Source organism: Phaenicophaeus curvirostris, chromosome 6 (genome assembly GCF_032191515.1).
Source record: "Phaenicophaeus curvirostris isolate KB17595 chromosome 6, BPBGC_Pcur_1.0, whole genome shotgun sequence".
NCBI classification, from domain to species: Eukaryota; Metazoa; Chordata; class Aves; order Cuculiformes; family Cuculidae; genus Phaenicophaeus; species Phaenicophaeus curvirostris.
In genome coordinates, this window is record NC_091397.1 from 41,905,564 (window position 1) to 41,931,222 (window position 25,659).

General features: G+C 38.6%; 1 protein-coding gene across 1 annotated transcript in view; it reads left to right on the forward strand.

Annotated features, from left to right (window-relative positions):
- The first annotated feature begins 4,654 nt into the window (after positions 1-4,654).
- The window catches only part of SUSD5 (sushi domain containing 5), a 42,719-nt gene continuing 21,714 nt past the window's right edge, over positions 4,655-25,659 (forward strand). Inside the window, exons 1-2 of the mRNA XM_069859945.1 lie at positions 4,655-4,932; positions 13,082-13,259. Coding sequence (XP_069716046.1) covers positions 4,839-4,932; positions 13,082-13,259 — 272 coding nt within the window. The 5' untranslated portion in view covers positions 4,655-4,838. The remainder of the gene's footprint in view (positions 4,933-13,081; positions 13,260-25,659) is intronic.

Genomic DNA, 25,659 nt, shown 5'->3' on the forward strand with positions numbered 1-25,659 from the left:
CCCGTGATAATGATATGTTACCACAATGGTATCTATAAAGAAACATGTTGATTCACTAAGAGTATATCAGAACGGTGTGTAACATTGGTTATCTCCTTTTATATGTGAAGAGAGAGGGTCCGAAGAGGTTGTCCAGACTTACAAGTTGATGTTTTAGTAAGTAGCAGAACCCAAACAATCTTGATTTCCACAATTTTCACCACTGTATCTAGGGAAAGCCACTGACAAAGTGTCTGGCCTGTAGGAAATAAACAGTTTAATCACATTTACATATATCAACTGGCATCTGAAAGTTTGGGTATGATAACTCATATTGGGTCATAGATCGCTACAAGTGCTCATGGAGTTATCCAGTTGTGCCATCATTTTATGCAGGCTCTGCAGGCTGTGTGCCATGGTTATTTCTGCTGCTTTCTCTTTTCAACTTCTTCTGGAGACAGTACTTCAGAAGTTCCAGACTGTATGATAAATGTTAATAATCATGCTGGTTAGAGCAATTTAGTTACCACCTTGCTTACATATTATGGTAGATCTCTTTCTTTAAATAAAAAAAGAAATAAAATTTAGGATGATAAGTAAATCTAAAGCCTATATTCCAGTTAAATTCAGTCCTTCAAGCTAAATTATGCAGACTGTCAACGTCTGAAGCTATTGCATTATGCAGAGAAACAAGTTGAACAGAATCATGTGCTTTAGTGGCAGAGAGGTATCTTTTTTTCTGAACTGAAACTTTATTTCTATTGTGCTTTATTCTGATATGAAAAGTGACCTTTCCTCTGACTTTCCAGCATTCTTCAAAGAGTAGATTCTTTGCCTGCTGTGTCACTTTAACAAATCTGCCACCATCTGCCCAGCTTGGCTTGAGACAGCAAATGTTCCTGAGAGTGTCTGTTTGCTCAGGGCCTTAGGACCCTGGGTCCCTATCTTGCTAAGGCTTAAGATCATCTGTTAGAATTTGCAGAATTGGAGCCTTTACATCTATAATATTTATAATATATAACTTTAATAGCAGAAAGTAAATATTCCTAGCAGTAGATATGAAGAGACCAAATACAATAATCTCTATTGTAAATACACATGTTCCTGTTTTCAACTGCGTCTTTGTTCACTTATATTTCTTTGAGGTATTTTATTTAGTATTAAAAATCCACTCTAACTTGAATGACATATTCCAGATGTAAATGTACACAGATGCTCTTCAGTTATTAGATGCCTAAACCATTACTATGTGCTTCACAGCACATGAGTGTCTTGTGTGCATATATTCATATGTGTATGTACGTAATTATGGCCCATTGCCTTCACACATCTCACTCCCTGTGTAAAAGTTTGCATATAGTGAAGCACTGTTTTATAAAATATCACCGTTGGCACATTCATTGCTCCCAAGAAAGGGACAGTCTATGAGTTGTGTAAAGCTGCATGTACAATTAATCTTTTGTAATGTGACATAATACATTGTCCATCACACACTGTATACTTTGACCAATGCGCTATTGTGGTGCTATTAATGCCAGAGGTTCCGAGCAAACAGTTATATCATAGAATCATAGAATATTTTGGATTGGAAGGGATCTTGAAGATCATCCAGTTCCAACCCCACTGCCATGGGCAGGGACACGTCCCACTAGATCAGGCTGCTTAAGGCCCCATCCAGCCTGGCCTTGAACATCTCCAGGATGGAGCATCCACAGCTTCCCTGGGCAACCTGTGCCGGTGTCTCACCACTCTTGTAGTGAATAAATTCCTCCTTATGTCTAATCTAAATCTGCCCCTCTCCAGTTTATACCCATTGTTCTTAATCTTATCACTACAATCCTTTGTGAACAGTCCCTCCTCAGCTTTCTTGTAGGACATCTTCAGGTCCTGGAAGGTCGCTATAAGGCCTCCTCGGAGCCTTCTCCAGGCTGAACAAGCCCAACTCTCTCAGCCTGTCCTCGTATGGGAGGTGCTCCAGCCCTCTGATCATCTTTGTAGCCCTCCTCTGAACCCATTCCAACAGTTTCATATCCTTCTTACATTGAGGAGTCCAGAACTGGACACAATACTCCAGGTGGGATCTCACAAGAGAGGAATAAAGGGTCAGAATCACCTCCCTCACCCTGCTGGCCATGCTTCTTTTGGTGCACCCAGGATAGAGTTGGCCTTCTAGGCTGCGAGTGCACGCTGCCTACTCATATGAAGCTTTAACCATATTAACTTCCAGATCTCATTTTGAGATTTTGGTTCCAAGAAGCCCAGAATCTAAAGCCCTGATTTTTGCCTGATTAATGTTGATTTCAATGCAAAACAATGTGTGTAATCATTTCAATATAAATCATATCTGCTCATCTTTAGGTAAATTTTCCAAAAAATACTAGGAGCAGGGACTTGCATTGACAGAAATACTAGACTGGAAGGACAACTGTTTGGCATTGAGGTACTTACCTTTCAGGAGTTAATAACTGTTAAGTGCCCTTACCTTTCTACATTTACAGACTTACTTTACTGTTTAGATGAGATGACAAGAAGAAGCCAGGTCATTACGTGAACAGCTCATGTCTTCAGAAATGAACAGAACCTGTGGTCTATAGTAATTCTTTAAAATCAGTGAGATGTTCTACTCAAGAATACAAGCTGAGATTTTCCAAGATAGGAGCCAGAGTGGCAACATGCCTTTACATATATCAACACGAGGAAATGAATCAATTTCAGCAGAACTAATCCAAAAGATCTTTGGAATTTTAGATGGAAATCTGGAAAAACATGTCCTTTCCCCCAGCTGCTTTGGCCAAGCTCATGAAGACAGCAAAAGGCCAACGAAGTTATCAGCCCTATGACAATTGTCAAGGAAACCCGGAGCTATTGCTGTGGTCATGCCAAGGCTATATTAATGGCTGTGTGGCTTACTGTAACTACTTACTCAGTTTCCTGAAATCTCTTTGCTACCTCACTAAAAATGTGTAGAATCACCATATTCTCTCATCTTTTCATGTCTACTGTTTTTTTTTTTAAATGGGCTAAATCTACCGGTGTACTGACTGGAGGGTTCAAGCTGAATTTTTTGCCATTAGCTAGGTCACTGGTTAAAGAAACACTAATAAATTAAATGAACACTAGACCTTTCTATTTTCGTTTTTGTTATATGTTAATTTCTGTTGTGCAGAGCATGCAGTTTCCATCAAAGTGAAATGCAGTTACATTACACCGACCATCCCATGTTAATGATGGAGTGAGCAAGAAACTACCCTTCTTTCTAATTCTGGAGGTGTTCCATACAAGTTAGTTTGGCAAGGCAATGTAAAGAAATGTGCTGCCATCTCTGTTCTCTGGATAAACAGAAAATTCAAGGATACCTGTCTGATAGCTTTCAGCATGTCCATTTGCACGTCGTGCATGGAGATAAAGAAGGCCAAGAAGGTCTTTATTTAAAAGTCAACAAGATCAGAGTATTATCTGCCTTAATTCATCAAAAGCAGGTATTTTTAAAGCTTCCAGCGTTATGGTGTTACTTGCTTACTTGAGTATCGTATGCAGAAGTTTCTGATCTTGAGTCATTTCAGTCAGATGGAAAAAACCACTGGGCAGGTTCATCATTATCCGAAGATACCTGCAACTGCCTACCAGCACCTTGCCTCATAGCACACTAGGGCCTCTGACAGTGGGGTGCGTCAGGTCCTTAATTCTGTTCCTGGTGGCTTGGAGTTTCTAGCAGGGTGAGCAGTTTTTTTGTCCAGCTTTGAATTTCTAAGGGAAAAAAATTTAAGAAGCTGAAATAAAAGCAAAATAGGATGGGAATATGAAAACAACATTTCTGAGCTCTGATCAGTTCCAACAGCAACACAAAACTATTCCATTTATACATTTAGTGAAATAAATTCTGGCATCACTGCCAGCATGTTTCCTCTTATTGTGGGGTTCTGTTTTTTGAGTTGTGTTGGGACAAATATAAGAGGAATGAGAATAAGGGACAGGTGTTAGTGCTGTAAATGCTAGTGGGACATGAAAACGCCCCTCATCTTCAGAGTGTTCAAACCTGACCAGCACCAACCCGTTAATCTAGACCAGGAACACTGATGCAGATCAGCTGACAGACTCCTGTTTTGACTTTCAGTTCCTCAGACCCATCCCAAACCCAGGGTCTGAAATAGCAGGATTAAGCATCCCAATCCCAATCTTCACAGAGGCTTGGCCACCAGGGTCCTGTGCCATTTGTCACCTTTCCTTACTCTTTAACTGAAGATCACCACTCTTGCTGCGGCAGCCCTTGACCTGCAACCCTCAGCAGCTTTCGTCTGGCTGATTTCACGTTGCAGAGAGAAAACACTCCCCACATTTGATCCCATCCCTCCAGAGATGCATAGATAAACCCGAAAACTCACCGTGTACCAATGTCAGCTATCTAGCTGCCCTTCTCCTCTCAGCCAGGGATTTCTTCTGCTGGGCGCTTGTCCTTTTCCCCCCCTTTTCTCTCCCTCCCGGCTTTTACATTTCTTCCACTGTGATCCATTAAGTATTTACTGACAGGGTAATGTGACTTTTCACACCGGCTCTCTGCACACACTGCCCTGCAGACTGGGCTGGATAAAGCCTCTCCCCAACCCCAGCTGGCTGGACATCTCCCCCCCCCCAACCCTCCCCTCCCCTTTACACTACCCAAGCCAAGGATTCCTCTCTCCCTCCCTCTTTCTTTTTCCACCCCTCCTGCCTTCAGGGTAAACCCAAGACGCAGGATCCTGCCGAGAGAAAGCACTCCTTGAAATCATCACTGCAGACCCCGTTGTGAAAGTGCAGAGGAGGAGAGAAAAAAAATCTTCGGCAGCCAACCTCCTGTGGCTGAGAGCTTTGCAAGCAGGGCAATGGCTTCAGGCTCTCAGAGATTCTCTCTCACCTTTCTCCAGGGTGTAGGATCTGTCTTCTTCATCCTTCAGATCATCTCTGTTCAGGCTGATGGTGAGTCCCCCATTCAGTTTGGGCTGGGTTGCTATGGCTGGAATGAGAGCTGTATGTTGAAATGTGTTATTGCAAAAAAGAAAAAACAGAAAAAAATCCACTTTTATTTTTTTTAATAAGAAACTTAAATACACGCCCCAGTTTGGGTTAGGAAATGTCTGATTCAGAGGTTTTTGGGACTCTACAAATAACCTGGGGTTAAGCAGAGAAAGGAAATAAGATCCCAGAAGGCTAAGATTATTTTATTACAAGAAAATGACAGGATAGTGAACTTTTCCAGAGGAAATAAGGATGTGAATAAGAAGACTCAGCTATATTTTAGCAGAGCTCTCATTGTAATTTAAAGTATCTTTTCCCCAAAGAACCTTCTTCTCTACCCACTTCAGATGCCCCCCAGTGTCAATTTATATGGGCAGGTACTCAAGAAAGGGAAGACAAGAAGTCAAAATCTTTTCCTAAGAGCCTTTTTTGTTCAGTACTGCCCACGCTGAAGATGACTGCTCACCTTTCTACACCTGAGTTTCATCTGCAATTCACTGCTGAGGGATTTGATCAGGACATGAATTTGGCTGAAGCACCAGCTACTGATTACTCTGAAATGTGACTTTTTACTCACTGATGATTATCCTGAATAGCTGCATCTCTTGAAAGTTTCTAGTAGCCTATTGCCCTGGTAATGATTAAGCCTGTAGTAAAGAGTACCAACTTGCCTTAGCAAAACCAGGATTTATTTTTGAAACAACTGGGAGAGCAATGCTGAATGGCTACATTTTTTCACTTTTACAGCTGTGATAGATTTATGCCTGATCTCAGGATTTTTTTTTTTCCAGTACATTAATCCTTTGCCATCAATGTTTGCTGCATTATTCCAGAGAACAGATCTTAAACATGATAGGGCAATAAAAACCCTCTTATTTTGTTCTTCTCAAAGTATTTTTCCTCTTTAACCTAAATTTATTTCAGCTAATGGCAAGGTGTCGTGAAGGAAAAGGAGCAAATTAATCTTGACTGTATGTTTCTACTGTTTTGTGTAAAATACCCTTTATACAACAGAACTCTGTCTTGTAAATGTGAGGAAAATTATTTTTCATTATTAATAAAGGAAAAGAAACGTGTCAGGGAGCTGCACTGTGTTGTAGCAGGCAAATCCGCAATTCTGATTTTCAGAAATACTCCTTCCTTAGCAAAATGCCTCTCAAATGATGAAAAAAAATGCAGACTTATGAAATAGAGTTGTCAACAGAACTTAAGAAAAGGGGACGGGATAGGAGTATGTAATTTCCCTTCATATGAATACTTCATCTGAAAAATTGCCTTATCTTTTCAAAAGCATCGGCCAATTTGTATTATTTCTGTAGAATTAATGGCATCTTCTTGGTTCCTAAACAGACATCCTCTTAAAGAGAAAAAGAAAAAAATATTTGAGATCATTTTAAAGCAGAGTTCATGACCAATTTTAATTGTCATTCAACAGTTTGTCAAATTTACTTCACACATGTTAAATCGATTATAAGGATTAAAGGGTAGAACGTCTGAAGTACGTTACAGTCATAGAGCATTCCTGTAATACTGTAGTTTCCATTTTTATTTAACTTCTAATTATCACTGCAAAAAATATGCAAGTCCTTTATTATTGCATTATTCAGTATGTTCTCCTAATACTAATATCCAAGCAAACAACAGCAACACTGTCCTGTAAACCATCTGGCTTATTATACGTTGATGGAGAAGAAAACACTTTATGTGAACTTCAAGATTTATCACTACACATTGGCTTATGTATTTCAGAAGATCTGAGAGTATGAAACATGATTAAGACTTTCTTTTCGATACTGGCTTGATCCAAGCAGGAAGCCCCCTCCCCATTTATGCAACTTGTAGGTGAAAATACAATTGTGCTTTTCTAATCACGCCAGTGTCATTTAAGTGCCAAAGGACCATTCTGAATGACACATATGGATGTGTGTATTTATTATATTTAACTAAAAGTAACTGACTGCTTTGCAAACTACTGAAGGGATTTTGAACTTACCTTGTAAAAGCCCTGTGAAATTCAGACTGGCCCCTGTTACAGGCAAACCTCTGAAACCGGTTACGATATTTTTCCCTAAGGAAGATTTTATCATCTCATACACAAATAATGACAGAAAGCAGGCAATAAAACTGGAAACCATCGAAGTCTGGTGGACGTGTAAAGCCTTGAAGCTCAATTGATCTCTTTTGAGTAGTATTTACCACAGCACATATTGCTGTATTTCAGATAGACTCCAGAAAGACAAAGGTAAATGCTGAAGTAAAAGGTAGCTTTGTTTTGCTTTGCATTTTTTTTTAATGATTGAAATGTGCTTGCTCATAGCTGTTGAGGTCAGGGTCAGACAGACAGAAGGCTCCTCAAGAGCTTACTCCTGCTCTGGCTTACCGTGGTTTGCCACTTCTGTTTGTGCAGTTACTGGGAAATAATACAGGCTGTCATGACGGGTCTCAATTATACCAGTGCGAATGCAGGCTCGGGGGAATTTCTTAGCATTTGTGCCAGAGCAGGAGAACAAGGATGCAGCTTCATGCATGCTGCTCAGGAGTCACCTCTGCTCTTTTTTTCTGACTCCCTCTCTTGTCTTTTCAAGGCAGCTAAAATATCCACGTGTATGAGCCATAGTTTTCTGCAGAGTACTTGCTCTGAGACAGAGCATGTCAGCGATTCGTATGCCTTGCTAAGATACCCCTAAGCTGAAAAAAAAAGCACTAACTGCAAAACTTAACTAGTTGTTCCAGAGTGAAGTTATCCTGTTGACTAAATTTGGGTTACGTGGAAGACCTACTGGTCAAACCAGTTGTCTGGTAGTGAACACCCATAGTGATTGCAGAGTTTGCAGATGGAAGGATCGTGAGTCCAGAATGCTAGGAACAATTAAGTGAGCATCTGAGCTGCATGCTTCTGACCTAGAGCCAGACATCTCTGATGTCAAAGGTAGGGAAAAAAAACTACTATAATCTTTCCTTGGACTTGCTTTGCACCCTTTTTGTAAAGAAAAAGAAAAAAGTATGCTTTAGCTCTTCTGCTCTGTCCTGACACTTGCATTTGAGTAGCAGGTGTATTAAGCATTTCAGGCTCTCACTTGCAAAAACAGCAGATATGTTTGCATGTTGCAAAAATAAATAAGCAGTTCCAACTATTTTATCCTAAGGCCTGTAGTAAAATTAAAATTTAAGCTCAAATTGAATTTAGCTGAGAAGGAACTCAAAGGTGACCTCCCAGTCTTGCTATTTTTCTGATGATGTAATATTTCAAGCAATTTGAATCAAATAAGACATCATTCAACTTAGTTTCTCAAAGAAATAAACTCAACATTCATGAACACTAAGCAGAACTGGTAATTACCCAAATCTCTGTCTGTAATTTTACAGTTTTACTAAATCCTCCACCCTTACTATTACAATCATGACCATTGTTACACATAGCTACAGAACTAGAGGTTTCATTGCTCTTGAAGTATAGAAGTGACCTTCCCTCCCTCCACTCTCTTTCACCTCAGTTTGACGTTTTTCACATATAAGTAAAAATAAATCAGGCTGCAAATTTTCATGTCTTTCACCTCTTATATTTTGTTGAAACTGATTAGGTTTTATCCTTTGAACTAGTAAGTATCATGTCATGACATCAGCACACTGGGCATGCCTTTTGAAGTGCTTTCAGTTTATATTATTTCAGAGACAATTTTTTATTTCAAAATACATTTGGCTATGCAGTTTAATGTTTCTTCTTCAATCATGATGCAAATCCTGCTGAAGACATGAGGAACCTTGAACTCATTTTAGTGGGCTTTGAACCATGCCTATATGCCTCAGAACTTGCTGTTGTATCTATTACTGTATTAGAATGAATTAGCCAAACTCTGTCTTCTTCGTAATCAAGAAAACTCTGCTAATTCCACTGGGATTCCTTAAAAAATTAAGAAACAGGTTTTGGACTGGTTTTGTTTCAAGAGTCCCTTTTTTGCACTTACTGATTGTAGACAGCTCTTCAGTCTTGTAAGCGTAATAAAGTCCAGTTGTTAGAAGCTGAGTTTAGCAAAATTTGAGTCTGGAAATAAGGCAGAGTGAAAGTAATGAACCATTGGAACAGTTTACTCTAAAGTGTGCTGTAAATTCTCCATTACTTGGAGTCATTGAATCATGACTGGATGCCTTCTGAAAAGACATGCTCCAGTTCAGCCATGAATTTTTGGACTCGATGGTGGAATTACTGGGGGAATTCTGCAGTCTGGTTATGCAGGAATTAAACAAGGTGATAAAAATGAACCCTAGCGGCCTTGAGGTCTATGCTTCTGTGAGTATGTTTTCAATCAGACTGTAATGGGTAACTCAAAAACTATATTCAGCTATTGCTTGTTGACAAAGATTTAGGGCCAACAATTACAGAAGTTGTTCTTTTTTTAGTATATCAAAATATAACAATCATTCTGTAATAATAGTGATCAGATGATGGTAGAGGCTACTGATAAAATATAGGCTAGTTATAGAAGAGAGAATGGTTTTGGTTTCACCTGTGAATTTTTCTTGGGAGATGTGGGACCAGCTGTTAATTCACTGTAGGAAGAATTATGTCCTATCATTTATGTCTTGCCAATGAAATTAAATCTTTGTCACTGGCTCCAAAGGAGAACCTGAAGAAACCTACTGCAACAAAGACATTTTAATTATGAACCTGATAATTTCAAGATGAGCATTATGCTTCTTGACAAAGGCTGCTTTCCATGGTTTTCCAGCTTACTCTTGAAGCCAAAGGAACTGGCCTTGTTTGAAAAGGCTTCAGAAAAATATGTAGAGTTTTTGAAACAAGTTTCCACATTGCCTGTCTCATCATTGTATTATGGGAAGCAAGTGTTATGGGGCAGAAATGAAGGGAGAAGGTTGAGGAGCTCAAACATGGTGGATGTTCAGAGGTGCCACAAGCAAAGGCGTGCTACATTCTGCACATAAATGAACACAAAGACATGATATTTCAGTCCTGCACCTTATGGAAATATAGTACAGTCTCATACTTAAAACCATGCATTTGAAACAGAATTACAATACCTCTCTTCATTCTATTTCAGAGAGAAAACTGATTTCATCTACTTCACATTGTTACAATGTACTAGAGAAAGAGGATACCACTGGAATTTTTCACAACCCCAGTACCAAAACTGACAGTGGTATGAAGTATATGACATAAACCTTTTTTAAAAAAAACCTTTACATTTCAACTAAGAGTGCTTTTACAAATTTACAAATATTTACAAATACTTCACCAGGTCCTTTCAATCCCAAACTTTAAAATTATACCACTTTTGAGATTAAAAGTAAGAAAAATTAAATACATTAATATCTCAAGCATATTAATCATACCACTATAAGGTATAGAATTAAATTTTGGTGTTGTGGCCTTATTTATTTAAGAGGATTTCCTGCTCTGATGTGCTTATGTATTTTTTCATGCTAACATGCATCCTATATTTTTTTCCTGTGCCTGCCTCTCAGTTGTGTGACACAGCTCAGGAAACTGGGGATCTAGCTGTTCCTTTGGTCAAGTGTCAGATAAGTGAACCTTATTTGCCTTTATATTTTCTAAGTAAGAAATTGGGCAAAACAGAGAGTACATCTTAAAAACCAAGCAGATAGCCATAGGGCTTATAAAGCTTTGTGGACCTTGGTCTGGTTAGTAGGTCAGCCTTCTTTATCCACTTCTGGCTAACTAGAATTTCCTATAAAGCAGTTCACTGTAATTTTCTCAACCAGTAGTTCCTTCCTAGATTACCTTAAAAGCTATTTGTCTACACAATTTGGACATCTGAGATACCTTTTTGAAGGATAAGACTCTATTTTCAAAGATCATCTTCATAGTTTCTATTAAAAAGTTAGTTTATCTGAAGTACTTGAAAACATCTAACAGCACTAATGGAAAGCTATCTCAGCTCAGTCTTTTACTCCTTTAAAAATGTAATTGGCAATTACTGGTAAAAAGTTTAAATGATGAACTTAATTTCTTCTAATTATATGTTGATGGAACTCAATGGTTTTCCTTTCTTTGAGTCTTCTAAATAAAATATTAATGGCTGGAAAATAAGGCTTACTGCCACATCAAACTAACATGTATGATTTAAGTCAGATGCTACACAAACTTGTCCTATATGCCTTTGATTATTAATTTCAAACCTGACAGCCAAATTGTGAAATGTAGAATGTGGACAAGTCTTCAGTGGGGACAAAACCTCAGTAAAACATTACATTTAACCCCTCTTTACCTTTATTAGAGAACGTTATTCTGCAATTTAGGAATCATTCTTTAAAAATGTCCTTCTGCTTTTGTTATCTCTTTCTCTACCTCAGGCATACTTTGCTATGTCTATTCATGGCTTTGGAAATAATAGCCTCTGTTAGTCACGTGCACTCTTTGGCACATTTTGCAAAGAACCCCGAGGGTTTGGTGATGACAGGCTTGCTTTTTTCACCTCTCTCTGTAAACTCCCCTATTCTAATTACAATTCATGGTATTGACTATAGTTGAGAAGCAAGACACAATGTAGTCTAGTGGTTAGAACACTGATCTGTGCTTCTGGGTTGCGTTCCTTGGTCAACCACTGTTAACTGTGTGAGAAGGTCACTCTGGGCAATCTGAATTTCTGTTCCTTCTTGTCACTGTTTGTCACTCTTACTTTATTTGCTTATCTGCCCAAGTCAGAATGACTTGGGACTCTGCACAGGTAGAACTCCCACCAAAGTAGGAATCTTCATCAGGACTCACCTGTCCTTGTCAGCTAATGTAAGCACAAATGACATATTGGCTTGAAAGAAACTCAGCATTTTTTGCTGCAAGGGCTGCAATCCTTGTGATGGATTAAACTGTGCACAAATGAGAACAGAAAGCTGTCAGGGATAGACCTACCCTGTATCAGTTCCGTGCATTTAGGATTAAGTTAATATTTATCAATTTGTTGAAATAATACATGGTAGGGGCACCACTAGGTACAGAATCAATCTGAAGGGCTCCTGTCACTGGTCAACATATCGTATGAGTATGAAGCTAGCTACATACTGAGAACTTGGTATGTGCTGGAAGCTATGCATTGATCTAACTGTTACCACTAATCTACTTTTTAAATAAGACGTAATAATAGTTTCCAGGCATTTACTGCATGAACAGTGCTCAAAAGCTGTCTTCCTGCTCCTGGAAGCCAACTAAACCTGTACCTTTGAAATCTAGAAGATATTCTGATGGATGTTATCTTCAGAAAGAAGATCCTTTTGGCAATTTACATGTCAGCGCCATAAAATGTTGCATCGTTTCTTTTTCTGGAGACATCCAACTAACATGTTTATTCCATAACCCAGTAACTTCTCAAGCTTTATTGCCAAAACCCCCACTGCCTTGTTCCCAGTTGCCAAAACCTCTGACCTGCACCCTTACAGCTTTCACAGGGTTAGATAAATTAAAGTAAAATAAACTGAACTGAAAATAAAAATAACATAAGAAATTGTCCTGCTAAATATGTTCTCATGCTCATTCAAAAAAGCCTTCCGCTAAGAAAAAAATTCCATCTGTCTTTCCAGAAAGATAAGAAAACAAAGTGGCAGCATTTAGCAGAAATTGCCATAGAGTTATGCTATATTTATTTTAGCAAATAAGTCTAATTCTATTCCTGATGTGGAAGAGTGGGTTGCAATACTGGATTTTAGATTTTGCTTACTTACTTTGTAGATGTAGTTCTTATAAATGTAACTGAAAGGTGCTTAGTAATGAATTCCAGTGTTACAGCACACAGGAGATGTTCTGACTCTGACTGTATGTGTTTATGAGTGAGTATTCTGCTTTCTCTCTCCAGATCTGAAGCACAGACCAATGGAGGCAAGACAGGCTTTTCACATGTGTTGGGAATGAATAGGGGCTTAAGCCATATTGCTTTTCTGTTGATGAACACAACTAAATGAAAAGCTAAGACAAAGATACTTACAGTGTTGATAATATTACTCATTCCAAGAAATAGGTTGCTTCTTAAAAAGAACTTAGTAAAAGCAAGAAGACTATTTGTTGATAACTTGCAATGTTTTTATTGAATATGTGTTGAGTACAATACTAAGAGGAGTGACGTGTTGTTTCTTGGTGCTACAGGGAAAGTGTTTGCACTTGAGTCCAAGAACAACTCTCAGGGTCTGGATTTAGCTGAGGCTGAGAAAGCTTGTGTTGACCTGAGTGCTCGCTTAGCAACTGCAGAAGAACTGAAAAGAGCTGTTCTGGACTGTTCTTTCACTGGCTGCACCACAGGATGGCTCGCCGGTGGCTCTGCTGGGTAAGGACAATGACACAACGCTTCTTGAGAATTATAATGATATCTGCCATGTGAATTTTCCACCTTGACTAAGAATACTACTAGAAAACACTGGCCACGATTCAGGCACTGTGACATGTAGCTAAGTACACCACTCCTTCCACAGACTCAATTTTGTATGGCTAATATTGCAGGGACACAAATATTTATCAGTCTCAGGTCACAAATTTCATGGATCTGAAGTAATTTCCTCTTCCTCTTTCCTTCTGAATTATGTCACTGTGGTTCCTTTCCACCTGGTCTGCAGTGCTGAGCCCTAAAGGAGGTTACCAACTGAGGACATAGTGCTGGAATATCAGTGCTCCCACTGACTCTGTTTGTCTCTATTCCGCAAGAAGCTCAGCAAACTGAGCTTCTTATGGAAACCATGTATGTGTCTCAGGTATTTAAGGGTGTCTAAATTCACAACAAGAATGTTCAAATAGGTATGACTTTAGATGTGCTCACATTTGGTAGTGTAAAAGTGGTAGAGCGTTTGTTGGAAAAGCCATGGGGCTGATACTGTCACTGGATGTGCTGAATTTTATTATTTGAGGTAGCTCAGGTGAGTCAACATGGCACTAGGCTGAGCTTTGCCTCACGTTATAGATAGTGTTGTGAGATGTAGCGGCCTTCCACAGCTTCTCCAGGAAGCATCGTTGCCTCCACAGAGTCCAGTTCAAAGCAGGAACAGAAACATAGCCTGTGATGGAAGCTACTTCCCTCTGTTGATCATAGTTTCAGGAGGCTAAAGTCAGCCTTCGTGAGTACTTCAGAAGTCCCAAAGGCTTTCGGTCATTTCAGATTTTGAGAACACATGTCCACATAGGCGCTAGTTGTGTGCCAGGAGCAGCATGGCCGTGCCACTGCGCCACTCTGCTGTGGCTGACGAACGCTTCCCAAAATCAAGCTAATTCAGGCTTATTCCAGTCTTGCAGAGATCCAGCTGTGTGGCACTGCACTGGGCCAAGCACCTACATCCCCACTGCTCGGTCTCTTCCAAAATGGAAGGCTTCAGAGCATGCCCTAGGACCGGGCAGACAGGCTTTATCTTTGACAAAGAGACCAAATCATGGGAAATTCAGTTAAAAAACCACAAAGATGGAGCATCTAATGTTTGGCATGAATGTCTCATGTCACTGAAGCTGGTACCGTACAGGAATTGCCCAGAAAGAGCATCAGTAGATTCAAAGCCCCTTCCCTCTTGATGCTTTCTTTCAGCAGGCTTACCAGCTACAACCTTAGCATAATACATATATTCATTCCCTTGAAGATCTGTACAAAGTTCTCATGAGTTAGAGGGTAATATATAATATGCTGTCAATGTTCAAGGGTGATAAATTTTCGTTTCATCAAGATACTGTTTCGAAGTTCCCAAACTTAAATGTATTATTGGATTTTGTGACAGTTATCAGTTATTTAAGCAAGCATTAGTGATCGTGTATTTTTAGTGATAAGGTTCTCGAAGGACAGAAAATTGCTACTATGAATGACAGGTGATATTTAAACAACTTCAAGAAAAAGCAACAAATCCCAGTGATCCTTTTTTTTCCAGATGAAAAATTATTTGAACATTAATTCTTGTGAACTCTGATCATTAAAAAAAAAATCCAGGAATCTCTCAGGATATAAAAAAGTGATCTAAAACCTAACACTTCTTTTCCCTAAGCCAGTTGCTGAGATGTCATGGAGGCTGAAGAACCAGGAAAACTATCCATCTCTAAGAAATGCATGGCAAAGTTGTTGTACAGGTTCTTTTATACAGCCCCTATATTATGGAAGTAAGGAATGATGATGGGTAGGAGAATAAACCATCCTTATTTTATCTAAGTAATACCACTAGTTAGTCCTGAGAGTTCCTCAATTAATTACTGCAGCACTGTAGCAAAAACTATTAATAGACAAGCTGTGAACCTCTCCCGAAATATCTTCAATATCAAAATTGAATACAATAACAATATTATACACATTACACTGTGATAATGTACACATCATCATACCAGTCTGAAGGAAAGGAAGGTATTTAATCCCTTCCAACTTTCTGTACTCCGTTCCTCCAGTAAACCTGTCCATGATATGGAAGTCTCTAAACTGTTTGCCAGAAAGGATATTGTGGGGATACATCAGCCTGCTGTTGCTGTGCTGTCACCACAACTGAACTTCACTGGAGAGATTCATCACATAGAATAGTTCTTCAGAGCTGGAACTTCATACTCTTTTCTGTGGGACAATTTTACCCATGGCTGGGTAAGCATCAGAATGTACGTTACTTGGTTTGCTGAACCAGATATTTTTGACTCCATGGCAAAATATAGGAAAAGTATAATGGCTAAAAAGTCTATAGTGGTTTCTCTGTTAGTTAATGCAGCTCTGGAGATGGAAATGAGCAGTCGAGGGCAAAGCATGCAAATGAGACAAGGTTACTCAAGCTGGACAAACTCGAGTAGGATAAAAAGATTTTTAGAGGGATTTAGATGAATGGACAAAATGTTGATGAGTAAAGTTCAGTGATAACACATGCAGGAGGAGTACGCAATCTACTTAAAAATATCTTTCCGGGTTTTGATTTACTTCTGTCAGCCCAGGAAAGATATGAGGACATTGCTATGGACAGCACAAATAAAACCTCTGTCAAACTGCAGCTGTAGTAAAAACAAATAAACAAACAAGGAATCAAGTCACTGAAATGCTTGAGGAATGGGAAGGAGAATATGAAAAATGCATACATATATATTCACACATACAGACCGATGTAACAGCCTCATTCGAAATGCTTTATGTAATACTGTTACCATATCTTAAGAAATATACTAAAAGAGGCTCAAGAAAGGGATCAAGAATGATTAAAGGAATGTAAAATCTATCAAGAAAGGAATAAAAATATTTTACAAAATTAGTTATGTAACTTAAAAAATGTATCTCCACTTGCCTATTCAATGCTTTGGGCATTCACTTGATAAATGACAACATCACAGCAAGGATAAAGGATAGCCAGTAAATAGAAAAACCTCAATCCTTGCTCAACTGATTTAAAATGGAAAGGGGAAAGCAGGCTTCACAGCATGCCCAGAAGGTTACAGAAGCAGGCACAATTATTTACAAAAGAAAGGATTCTTCACAGGGCACAACTCACTATTTATCTTGATGGACCCCCACATCTCTGAATGTGGTGGCATGGCCCATGGAGAGTCATCACCTCCCCATGTTTGGCAGGTCCAAAACTGTTCTGGCTTTTACAGGTTGGATCTAAAGCCTTGGATTCCTCCCAGCAGCTGACTGGAGTCCAGCGCAGATCACAGGTCTTTGGTCTAATGTTCTCCAGTATCCTCTTGGACTGTATGCATCAGAAAGGAGATGAATAGGAGGGAACATGACAGAAGAAGTTCCCCGTTTCAGAAAGAATGCAGTTTAGTTTATTTATCCTAGCCTTTCCCCTGAGGAAAAATGGATTAGACATTGGCAGTAGAAGTAATCACAAAAAATTGATGTGAGTGAAGACATTAAAGTATTGCAGAGCTTCTGATATGCTTTAATCCTCCTTCCACCACACAGACTTAAAACTGAACAGGAGCTCTAGCGGAGATGTTAAGACTTTTTCACCTCTAGATCAAGTTTCCAGGTTTTGCACACGTCAGTGATTTGTTCTCTTCTAATGGTTATTTTATGATCTTGGTGACTAATTACAATCCCACTCCTAGTAAATATACCTATCACTGTTGGCTGTTGCATCCTTATTAGTTTTACAGCCAAATCAGGTCCTGAAAACCTAGGGGGGGTTTCTCCTGTTATGACTGAGGCACATCACTGACTCCGTGTGAGCGTGTTTACACCGCCTGCTCTCTGGGATATCCCTCTTCTGTGTGGAAAAAGGAGAAGTTGTTCTGAAGAATTAGCCCAGTTTGGATGACTGTCAAATTTCTGATGACTTATATGTAAATATGGATCCATATTTAAGTACGCAAAGATTTTGAGATTGTATTGGGACATCTTCTGTTGGATTCACTGAGGTTGTGGCTTCCCAGCTCACTCCAACCTTCTTCTTACTGACCCACTTCAGTGACTGTTTCCTTCTCAGCTGTGCTGGTAGAGGTAGTTGTCTTTTGTCTATCTTTAAGTCAGAAGTGAACAGGGTGGGCAGGAAGAAGACACCAGTCTGCTGATAGAGATGCTCATGTTGCTCTCTCTAACTCATTTTAGTCCTTGAAAAGTGGGCTAGTCCAAGAAGCAGGTCTCGACACATGTGATTCACTTCAACCAATGTAGGAAGGAAATTGCTGAAACAAATAGATCCCTGCCAGCGTATCCAAAGAGACAATAAACTGGGTGGTTTTGTGGTTTGAGCAGCTGGGGACAGAACCTCTTTCACATTTTCATAAGAAAATGTTTTTGTCTTCCACTTTCAGTCTTTCAGAGTTCAGGGCTGTTTGCACAGGCAAGTCAATGGCAGGTCCAAGGGCTTGGGAACGTTTAGAGAAGAGCCACTGATGAGTAGATAGGGGTAAGAGGATAAGGGGTAGCTTATTTTAGCAGCCCAGAAGTAAACCATTTACAAGTCAATCCTGACATATGTAACTTATAAAGCACTGCACATTGTTACATTCCAGGAAATGAAATTTTGTTAGGCAGGTCTCATTTGTCAGACGATCTCTAATAACTATTCATACTAAAAATGACACTCTTACGACTTATTTGCATGTCAGACAAGTGAGTCAGAGAAACCAGTAAGTGATTTGCCAGAATCTAAATGAAAAAAGGTGGCAGAGTTCTCGGAAGGGCTCTCACAGCTATCTTTTGAATTCAGATGTTGTACTGACAAGCCTTATGTCAAGTCCTCCAGCACCAAGCAGCACGTCCCAAAGGTATTTTTAAATTTGGAAAGTGAACATGACACAAATTTTCTTATGATCAGCCATGTACACAGAATGTTAAAAAGAGTCTGTTTATTTTTGAAATTGTAAACATCCTCAACAGCTTGTATTAAGATATTCATAGTGGATTTACTCATTTCTATCACTTTTTTAGGACTGAAAAGCTGAAACTGTCCTATTCCCTATCCCATTCCTCATTTGTCTATAAAAGAATGAAGCCCTGTATCCCTTCTGCAAGGGCTTTGAAGCTCTGCATAGACCTTCTGTTCTATGACAGGCGTCCTGCAGGGCAGTCAACCTGTTCCTTTGCATGAAATTGCCCTGGGCTGGTTCCTGCCCAGTCCCTGGAGGGTTTATTTCAGGGGGATAACTGGAATGAGCAAGCTAGAATCAGCCTTGCTATAGGAGTCAGAAGACTGGGGTTCTTTTCTTGGCTGACCACAGACCAGATGTTTGCTGCTAGGAAAATTACTTCATGTCTATTTTTCCTTCCTTTTGTTAGCTCTTCTGGTTTTGCAGTAACTCCTGTTGAATGCTTCTACAGTGTCAAACACAACAGGGCCCTCACTGCAGATGACACCAGTGGGAAATGTAATAATAAGACTCAGAAATGATATTTCACAAGACTACCTACTTCTTTTTCTGCCTACTGCATGGAACTTGCCCAGCACCTGGCAGCAGGGTAATAACAGCATATTTTTGGGGAAAGAAAAAAGCAGTATCTAAGGAATCAGAGAAGGGTCAGTCGCTAACCCTTGTCAGTCCTCTCATGTGCGTGTGTAAAACCTTGGACTGTGGGCCCCATGAAAACTATCCAGGTGCACTGGCTCTAACAGGATCATTGCTTATTTACAGGGAAGCAGTCCTAACGGCATATCAGTTTGGCAAGCTCTCTGTTTTATTTCAAGGCTGTGCTCTGCTGCCTGATGATAACCCATATGAATTTGTTCCCAGACATGTGTATGAGGTAGGTCAATTAACTCCCTTCAAGAGAAAAATCCAGACATAGTTGACACAACGTGGTCCGATTCAAAATGCTAAAATTGGTTATGAAACTGTCTGGGGAGGTCTTGCACTCTGAAATGCCTTCATGTCACAAGTTATAGTCTCACAGCCTGCAGCTGGTGTCATGCTCTGCTAGAAGATGACGTTGTCTTATTGTTTCTTGCCAATCATCTGAGAAGGTCTCAGAAAAAAACAAAGCAGTTGTGTTTCAGGAATAGGCATTTCTACGTGAAGCTCAGTCGAGAGACTTGAATTTAATTTAAGGCCGGTTTACTCCAAGGAATGATATCACTGAGAAACGTGGACATGAGCCACTTTGCATCAGCTTTGAGGGGGATATGAATCTTTTCTTGGCACATCCTGGGAAGACAGCATGGGCAAAATGTGACAGCTAGGGTTCTTGTAAAACAGACAGCCCAATAATTGAAGATTTTTTTAGAAAATGTACTTTTTCAGTAAAAGCATCCTACAGAAGAAAATAAATCTTCAATGTATTTTCTAGGACAAGTACCCAAAACACCATCTGCTAAATGTAGACAGAGTCTTCAGATGAGCCATTTACTTAGCTGGGATGCGCATTTTTAAACTGTGTTTCTACCAGGAGGGATTTTTTAATGAACTTTGAGGGCTTTAGCAAAACTTCAGCAAACTTTGGCACAAAAGGTAGAGTTATGTTAGTGCATTTAGTCAATAGCCAAAGAGTAGAACTCATTGTTGAGACCAGGGAAAATAAAAATACTGAACGGGACCGTTAGCCTGATTTCAGATATGGAGTAATAGAAATGTAATTAAATATAACAGTATCACATGAAGACTAAGACTAATTTCTGCATTAAGCTAGCAGTTCAGCTGGAAAAGGAAGAGAATGAGAAAGAGCAGAGTGTACAGAACACAGGACAGCAGTAAGCCTGCTGTAAAGTGAAATAACTCACATGAAATTTGTGAAAAAGGAAATGTAGTCCTCCTCCAAGATATCCAGCAGTTCTTCCAGGAGCGAGAGGGCAGCACTAAAGGGCTTGAACAAGGCACTGAAAAGGCACCACCTGTAATTCTCAATGTCCAAACTCAGAAGGGATAAACTCAGACTGTGATCGGTCTAAGAAAGCACCTCTCTTATCAGAAATGATTGAAGGTGATCAGTTTGTTTAGCCCACCAAAATGAAGGCGGAGGAGTGATCTGCCTACTTTTAGCAAAAGAACAAAAGTGACTAATACCAGGATTTTAACTTGCCAGTTAGTTTTTATGGGCTGACTTTGTAACTCTTTTAAAGAATGTCATTTATTTTCTCCTTTTTTACAATGTCTGTAATATTCAGTCCTATCTGAAAGCCTTTTGTCTGAGAATTGGGCTTCTTTGTAAATTAAAGCACTCTGCAAATATTTTTGTGTTTTTTTAAACTGTTTGGTAACTAATCAATAATATCTGTTATGAAAGCAATGGACTAAATTGGAGCCTGTAAAATGAAATTGCATAAAACCAACTTCCAAGTGACACCTGCCGTTTCTTTGAGCAGCCACCTAGTCAGGAAGCAACATGATTCTCTAAATGCGCTAAGAATGTTCACATTATATGTGCATAGCAATATTATAGTAAAACGGCTATATAAAAACTTTCATACTAGGCTACAGTATGAAAGTCTGCATGAACGGACCATATTTATTTAATGAACAGAGGCCTTACTATTTCAGTACAATTTTAAGCACAAAAGGCTGCATTTTCGTGTGTATTTTTAAGAATCTAAAGGATATTGGTTCTGCCTTGGTAAGACCTCCTTTTGACATTTCCAGTGGCACTATTGCTGTTGGAATGTCTTCATGTCACACTTAGCAGCTGCTTTCTTTGGGTCACATCCAGCCAAAATTAGCCTCTATAGTTACCAGTCAATTGACTTTCCAAAGCCCACCTGTGCTCCCCTTCATGACTTTTCAGGGAATTTTTCTTCCCTTTGGTAATTCTGAACATGTCATTTATATTTTATTCCTCAGCAGAGCCAGCTTTACAATTTGCAGTTTCCCAAACTACAGAAGGGAAAAACTAAGAATAAAAATCTTCTAGTTTGGCTTCCAAACTACTGATTTTTTGTCTCTCACCTAGTTACTGAAACAGAAGTGGTAAAGCCAACCCATGAAAACAATTAGCACAGGATGTTAAAGATTTATCTTGACTGAGAAAAGTGATGAAGTTTTTAACTTTCTAATTAGGGGAAGATTCGTTATAGTTATGTTATGTTATGAACCAGGCTTTCACAGTGCCTCAGCTAGCACATTGTTGATGATGTTCTTCTGAGTTTAATATATTCATATGCAAGTTCATACTGCTATGAATAAATGTCATAAGACCATTCTGACTCAGTTCAGTGAATTTATTGACTAAGACTATGAAAATTGCAATCAATTGGCAGATAAAATAGAGAACACAAAATATCCCAGTCCCACATACTGGTTTCTGTGCTGATGGATCATGCTATGTCATATAAACTCAGCTGTTAATTCCATATGTTTTAAATTACGTTTACTGAATAATTTTCAAGTATTACAAAATCACTATGCAATTATCTTAGAAAGCAGACATGGATACCAGTGGATGCTACTGTTAAAAAAATAGATAATTCATATATAAATATTATGTGTTTTTTATGTATATTTTATATGTAGGTATATATCTTTATTATACATGCATATATACAACATATATAAAATTAAGTATCATTAACATGGATTGAGTATACCATTATGATGTATTTAATAATATATATTACATAATGGCATATAATGGCATATTGTGAAATAAATACTATACATGACAGCTTTTCTGCTATTTCCTTCTTGAATGGAGGAATTAGGAGAAGTGTGAAATACGCTGATTACTCATTGGTTACAGAACAGATCAGAATAAATTTACCCAGTGCAAGAGTAAGTGGAAGGCTTCTAGAAATTCTAGAAACTGCTTCTAGAAATTTTCTCCTGGTGTGTGCGCATGATGAATGCAGTATCTGAGTCATGGCCCAGGAAGACACTGATCAGCGTAGCCAATCTCTGATCTTTCTTTCAGGGTAGGTGCAGAGGAAGGACTGTTAACTGTTTGTAGTTGGAGGACTCAGATCATACAGCAGAAATTAAGCTGAACGTCAGCATAGAGCAGAGTCTTTGTGATCTCCGGCTTTCTGTTTTGAAAAGAGAAGAGGCATCAGGAAGCAGGTTGTCCTTCTAAGTGGGGAAGTAGAGGACTGAGAAGATTATCTGTAGCTTTTGGCGTGGCTTCTAGAGGATCTGAAAGAGACACTTTCCATCAGAGAGCAGAGGCTGTTTTCAGCAACTCAAACCCCTCTGCTTTCCCAACTATTTTTTTACATTACTGATAGCATATAGTATTCACACGGTCTATAGCAATAGCGTGTGGGATTGACTTTTGTGCTGGGATTGTGAGTTCATGGCCATGTGAGACTAAATTTCACAGGCGTCTGGATGTTTCAAACAGGTGTGTATTTAATGTAGATGATTATTATGGATGATCTGCGATCTAAACTCAGTATATTTCTTCTGAGCATGTCTACTTTCTTAAGAGATCTTCGTAAAAGGAAAAATAAAATTGCATCTATTTCTTAAATTCAAGGTACAAAATCATGCATTACACTACTCTAAGCAACAGATTTCAATGAGTAATGAGCAAGTCTATGTTCAATTATTACATGAAAGTAGTAATAAATAGAATTAAAGTTTCCTGCACAACTACATTCTTCTAAATGGCTGAGTATGGGGATGTATCCTCAAAAAAAGTAAAAGGTTTGTGGCATTCTCTCAACCATGATCCAAGCCCCTATGCAGTTCAATATAGTAAGAAATGAACTAGGCAATGCATTTCCACAAGCTCTCAGCAGGGTGCTGGAAAGAGTAAGGAAAATATACAATTATTTGTTTCTTATTTCAGCATGGCTGTGCTGCTGCTGCTGAAATGTTAAAATACATGGAATTCTGAATGGATGACCATTTTTCAGTCCTCAAATGAAAAATATAACAAAGTTAAAAGCATCAAAACCTACCTTTTAGAACTGAGAGAAAACTACTTATATATTTAATCCATAATTATAGATGAAAACCTAGCATTTTAGGATTAGGTATATATATATACCCACCCTCAAGAACTCAGAGAAAAGAACCTATTATTGCATATTTTCAGTCATACCTCAAGTCCTACTGACTGCAAAGATGTTATTTCTACGTGAAAAGGGTTGCAGGTCTGATCATTAGACCCATTACTGAGCACTCTTGACGCTCCTTTCAGCAGTGTTAATAGCAGCTTACTGAAGATGTTTAAAACTTGCAGGATTGAATTCATGGTGGAAAACTACTGACAGAGAAGGAGAAATGGGAGAGATGAAATAGATTATTTTTCCTTCTTTTTTTTTTTGTATTTGTACAAGACATGATTTCTTTCATCTCAGAAAAATTACACTAGAGTATTTGCAGGTTTAATCAGATCAATTTTAATACAATGAAAATCCAAATTTAAGTCCTAAGTAGAAGTTTAACCAGGGTTTACTCTGCTGTAGGAAAAAAAAAGAAATAGATGTGAAGGCCAAATTTTAAACTTCATGTGAGGAAAAAAAAGTTTAGTGGGAAATACATTTAAAAGATCTCAATGTCGTTCAAAGCCTTTCTTTATGTATAGTGTTAAAACTGCATGCAAAATACACCTTTGTAAGTTTGGTCTCATTGGATAGCAGTTTAGAAATTCTCTTAAAATTAATTAATCAATATATTATACTAACTACAAACTTGTAAGCCATTGTACAATACTTGAAAAAAATGTAAGGAAGGAAAACGTGTTCTTCAAATACACAACCTTACACGTGACACAGGTATCGTGTTTTGGAGATGACCTGAATATACCAAGGATGTGTCACCCACAGGTAACTTTTCAGCCAACTGGAGAAATGATAAAGAGATTACAGCACTTTAGGCAGAAGCAAAATGTATTGGCTAGGAACTGGAATTAGAAATTCAAGATAAAATTTTCAAAATTAGCTTCCAAGTATCAGGAATTATGTTCCTTCATTGAGCATAGAAAGGTATGTGACCAGATTTTCGGAGATCAGAATTTTATGATGGTAACAATCATCAAAACAGGTTTTTTTTTAAGAGAATCTGAAGCACACAATCATAGGCAAAACATGCAAATTTTTAAAGACATGTCAGTATCTGTCTGATCAGAGTTTCAAGGCGCGACTGATCCAAATACCTCAGTGACTGAGTAGTTATTGGAAAGGTTGAGGCTGGTAAGTTACTTTTTGAAGGGAAATATAACTGTTTCGTTCACTTAAGCCTTGTAAGACTTGATGGAACAATATATGAATACATGCAAACATTTTCTAATTGATGGCCTCATTCTCCCTGTCGTCTGAACTGTCTTTGGCAGACCAAGTCACTTTTGTCGAGGTGCCTGATCACTGACTTAGAAGACTTAGACCTTAAATGCATTAAATTCTAAAAGAATTTTATTTTAAACTTGTATGAACAGTATTGTCGTTCAAGTGATCCCAAAAATAAAGGGTGTTTGCTTTGCAAAAGAAACAGATTTGACTTGAAATTGTAGAGGGGCATTCAGTAGGATATGATATCTTGTCATTTACCAGAGCAGAGCTGTGGTAGGAACAATTCTGGTGTTCCTGCGTGACCACTATCATACAGCTTGTTTCATGTTGCTTTTGTTTGTTTACATTAAAAGGCCATTGAAGTTGGATATTCAACTGCTCAGAAGTTAACACATGCCACAGTAAAGATGGCCTGTACAATCGTCATTCAGGCCACTTGTATAAATCAATTGTTATACAGTATTTAAGTACATGATCAAATACTGGATTCCCACTGTATCTTTTCCATGCTCAATGAATGGGCTGTTAATCAACTTTTATTTTTACCCCAAATTGAGTGCAGGACAGGCAATAAAATTAGTTCAACCACTGCACAACACGAAATGATAAATTTTCTTGCCCTGGAAGGATTCCTCTGTGGAAAGCATTTTTGTCTTGCTTTCACTAGAGTAGCTGACTGTGCAATAGTTCTACTAATCTGCTGTCCACAAAAAATAAACCCCACACCATTAATATCCAGCTGCAAAAATTTGGGCTGAATTCACTTTCCCAGCCTTTGTAACCTTCAGTGTAACAGTAAACCCAGTGTTTTCTTCAACAAACTGTCTTCTATTTATTAGATTTAAGCAGCCAGTATGGCTGAGAGAAGAGGTAATTAGTAATCTCTTCCTTCATGTTCAGCATCTACAGAGTTTTAAAACCAAATACAGATTTATTACCTTCATTCAAGCAACAGGATGGATTAGGTACCTCTGAGTAGCAAACTAGAAGAAATGGGGTTTACACAAAGATATAGAATTGCTATTGAAAAAAATTAGAATCTTTTCTTCCAAGAAATCAAGATTAATTTTCTAAGCTTGCCTTTTACTGCTTAGCCTTTGAGCAGCAAAATATGCGACTTTAATGTTTTTTAATGTT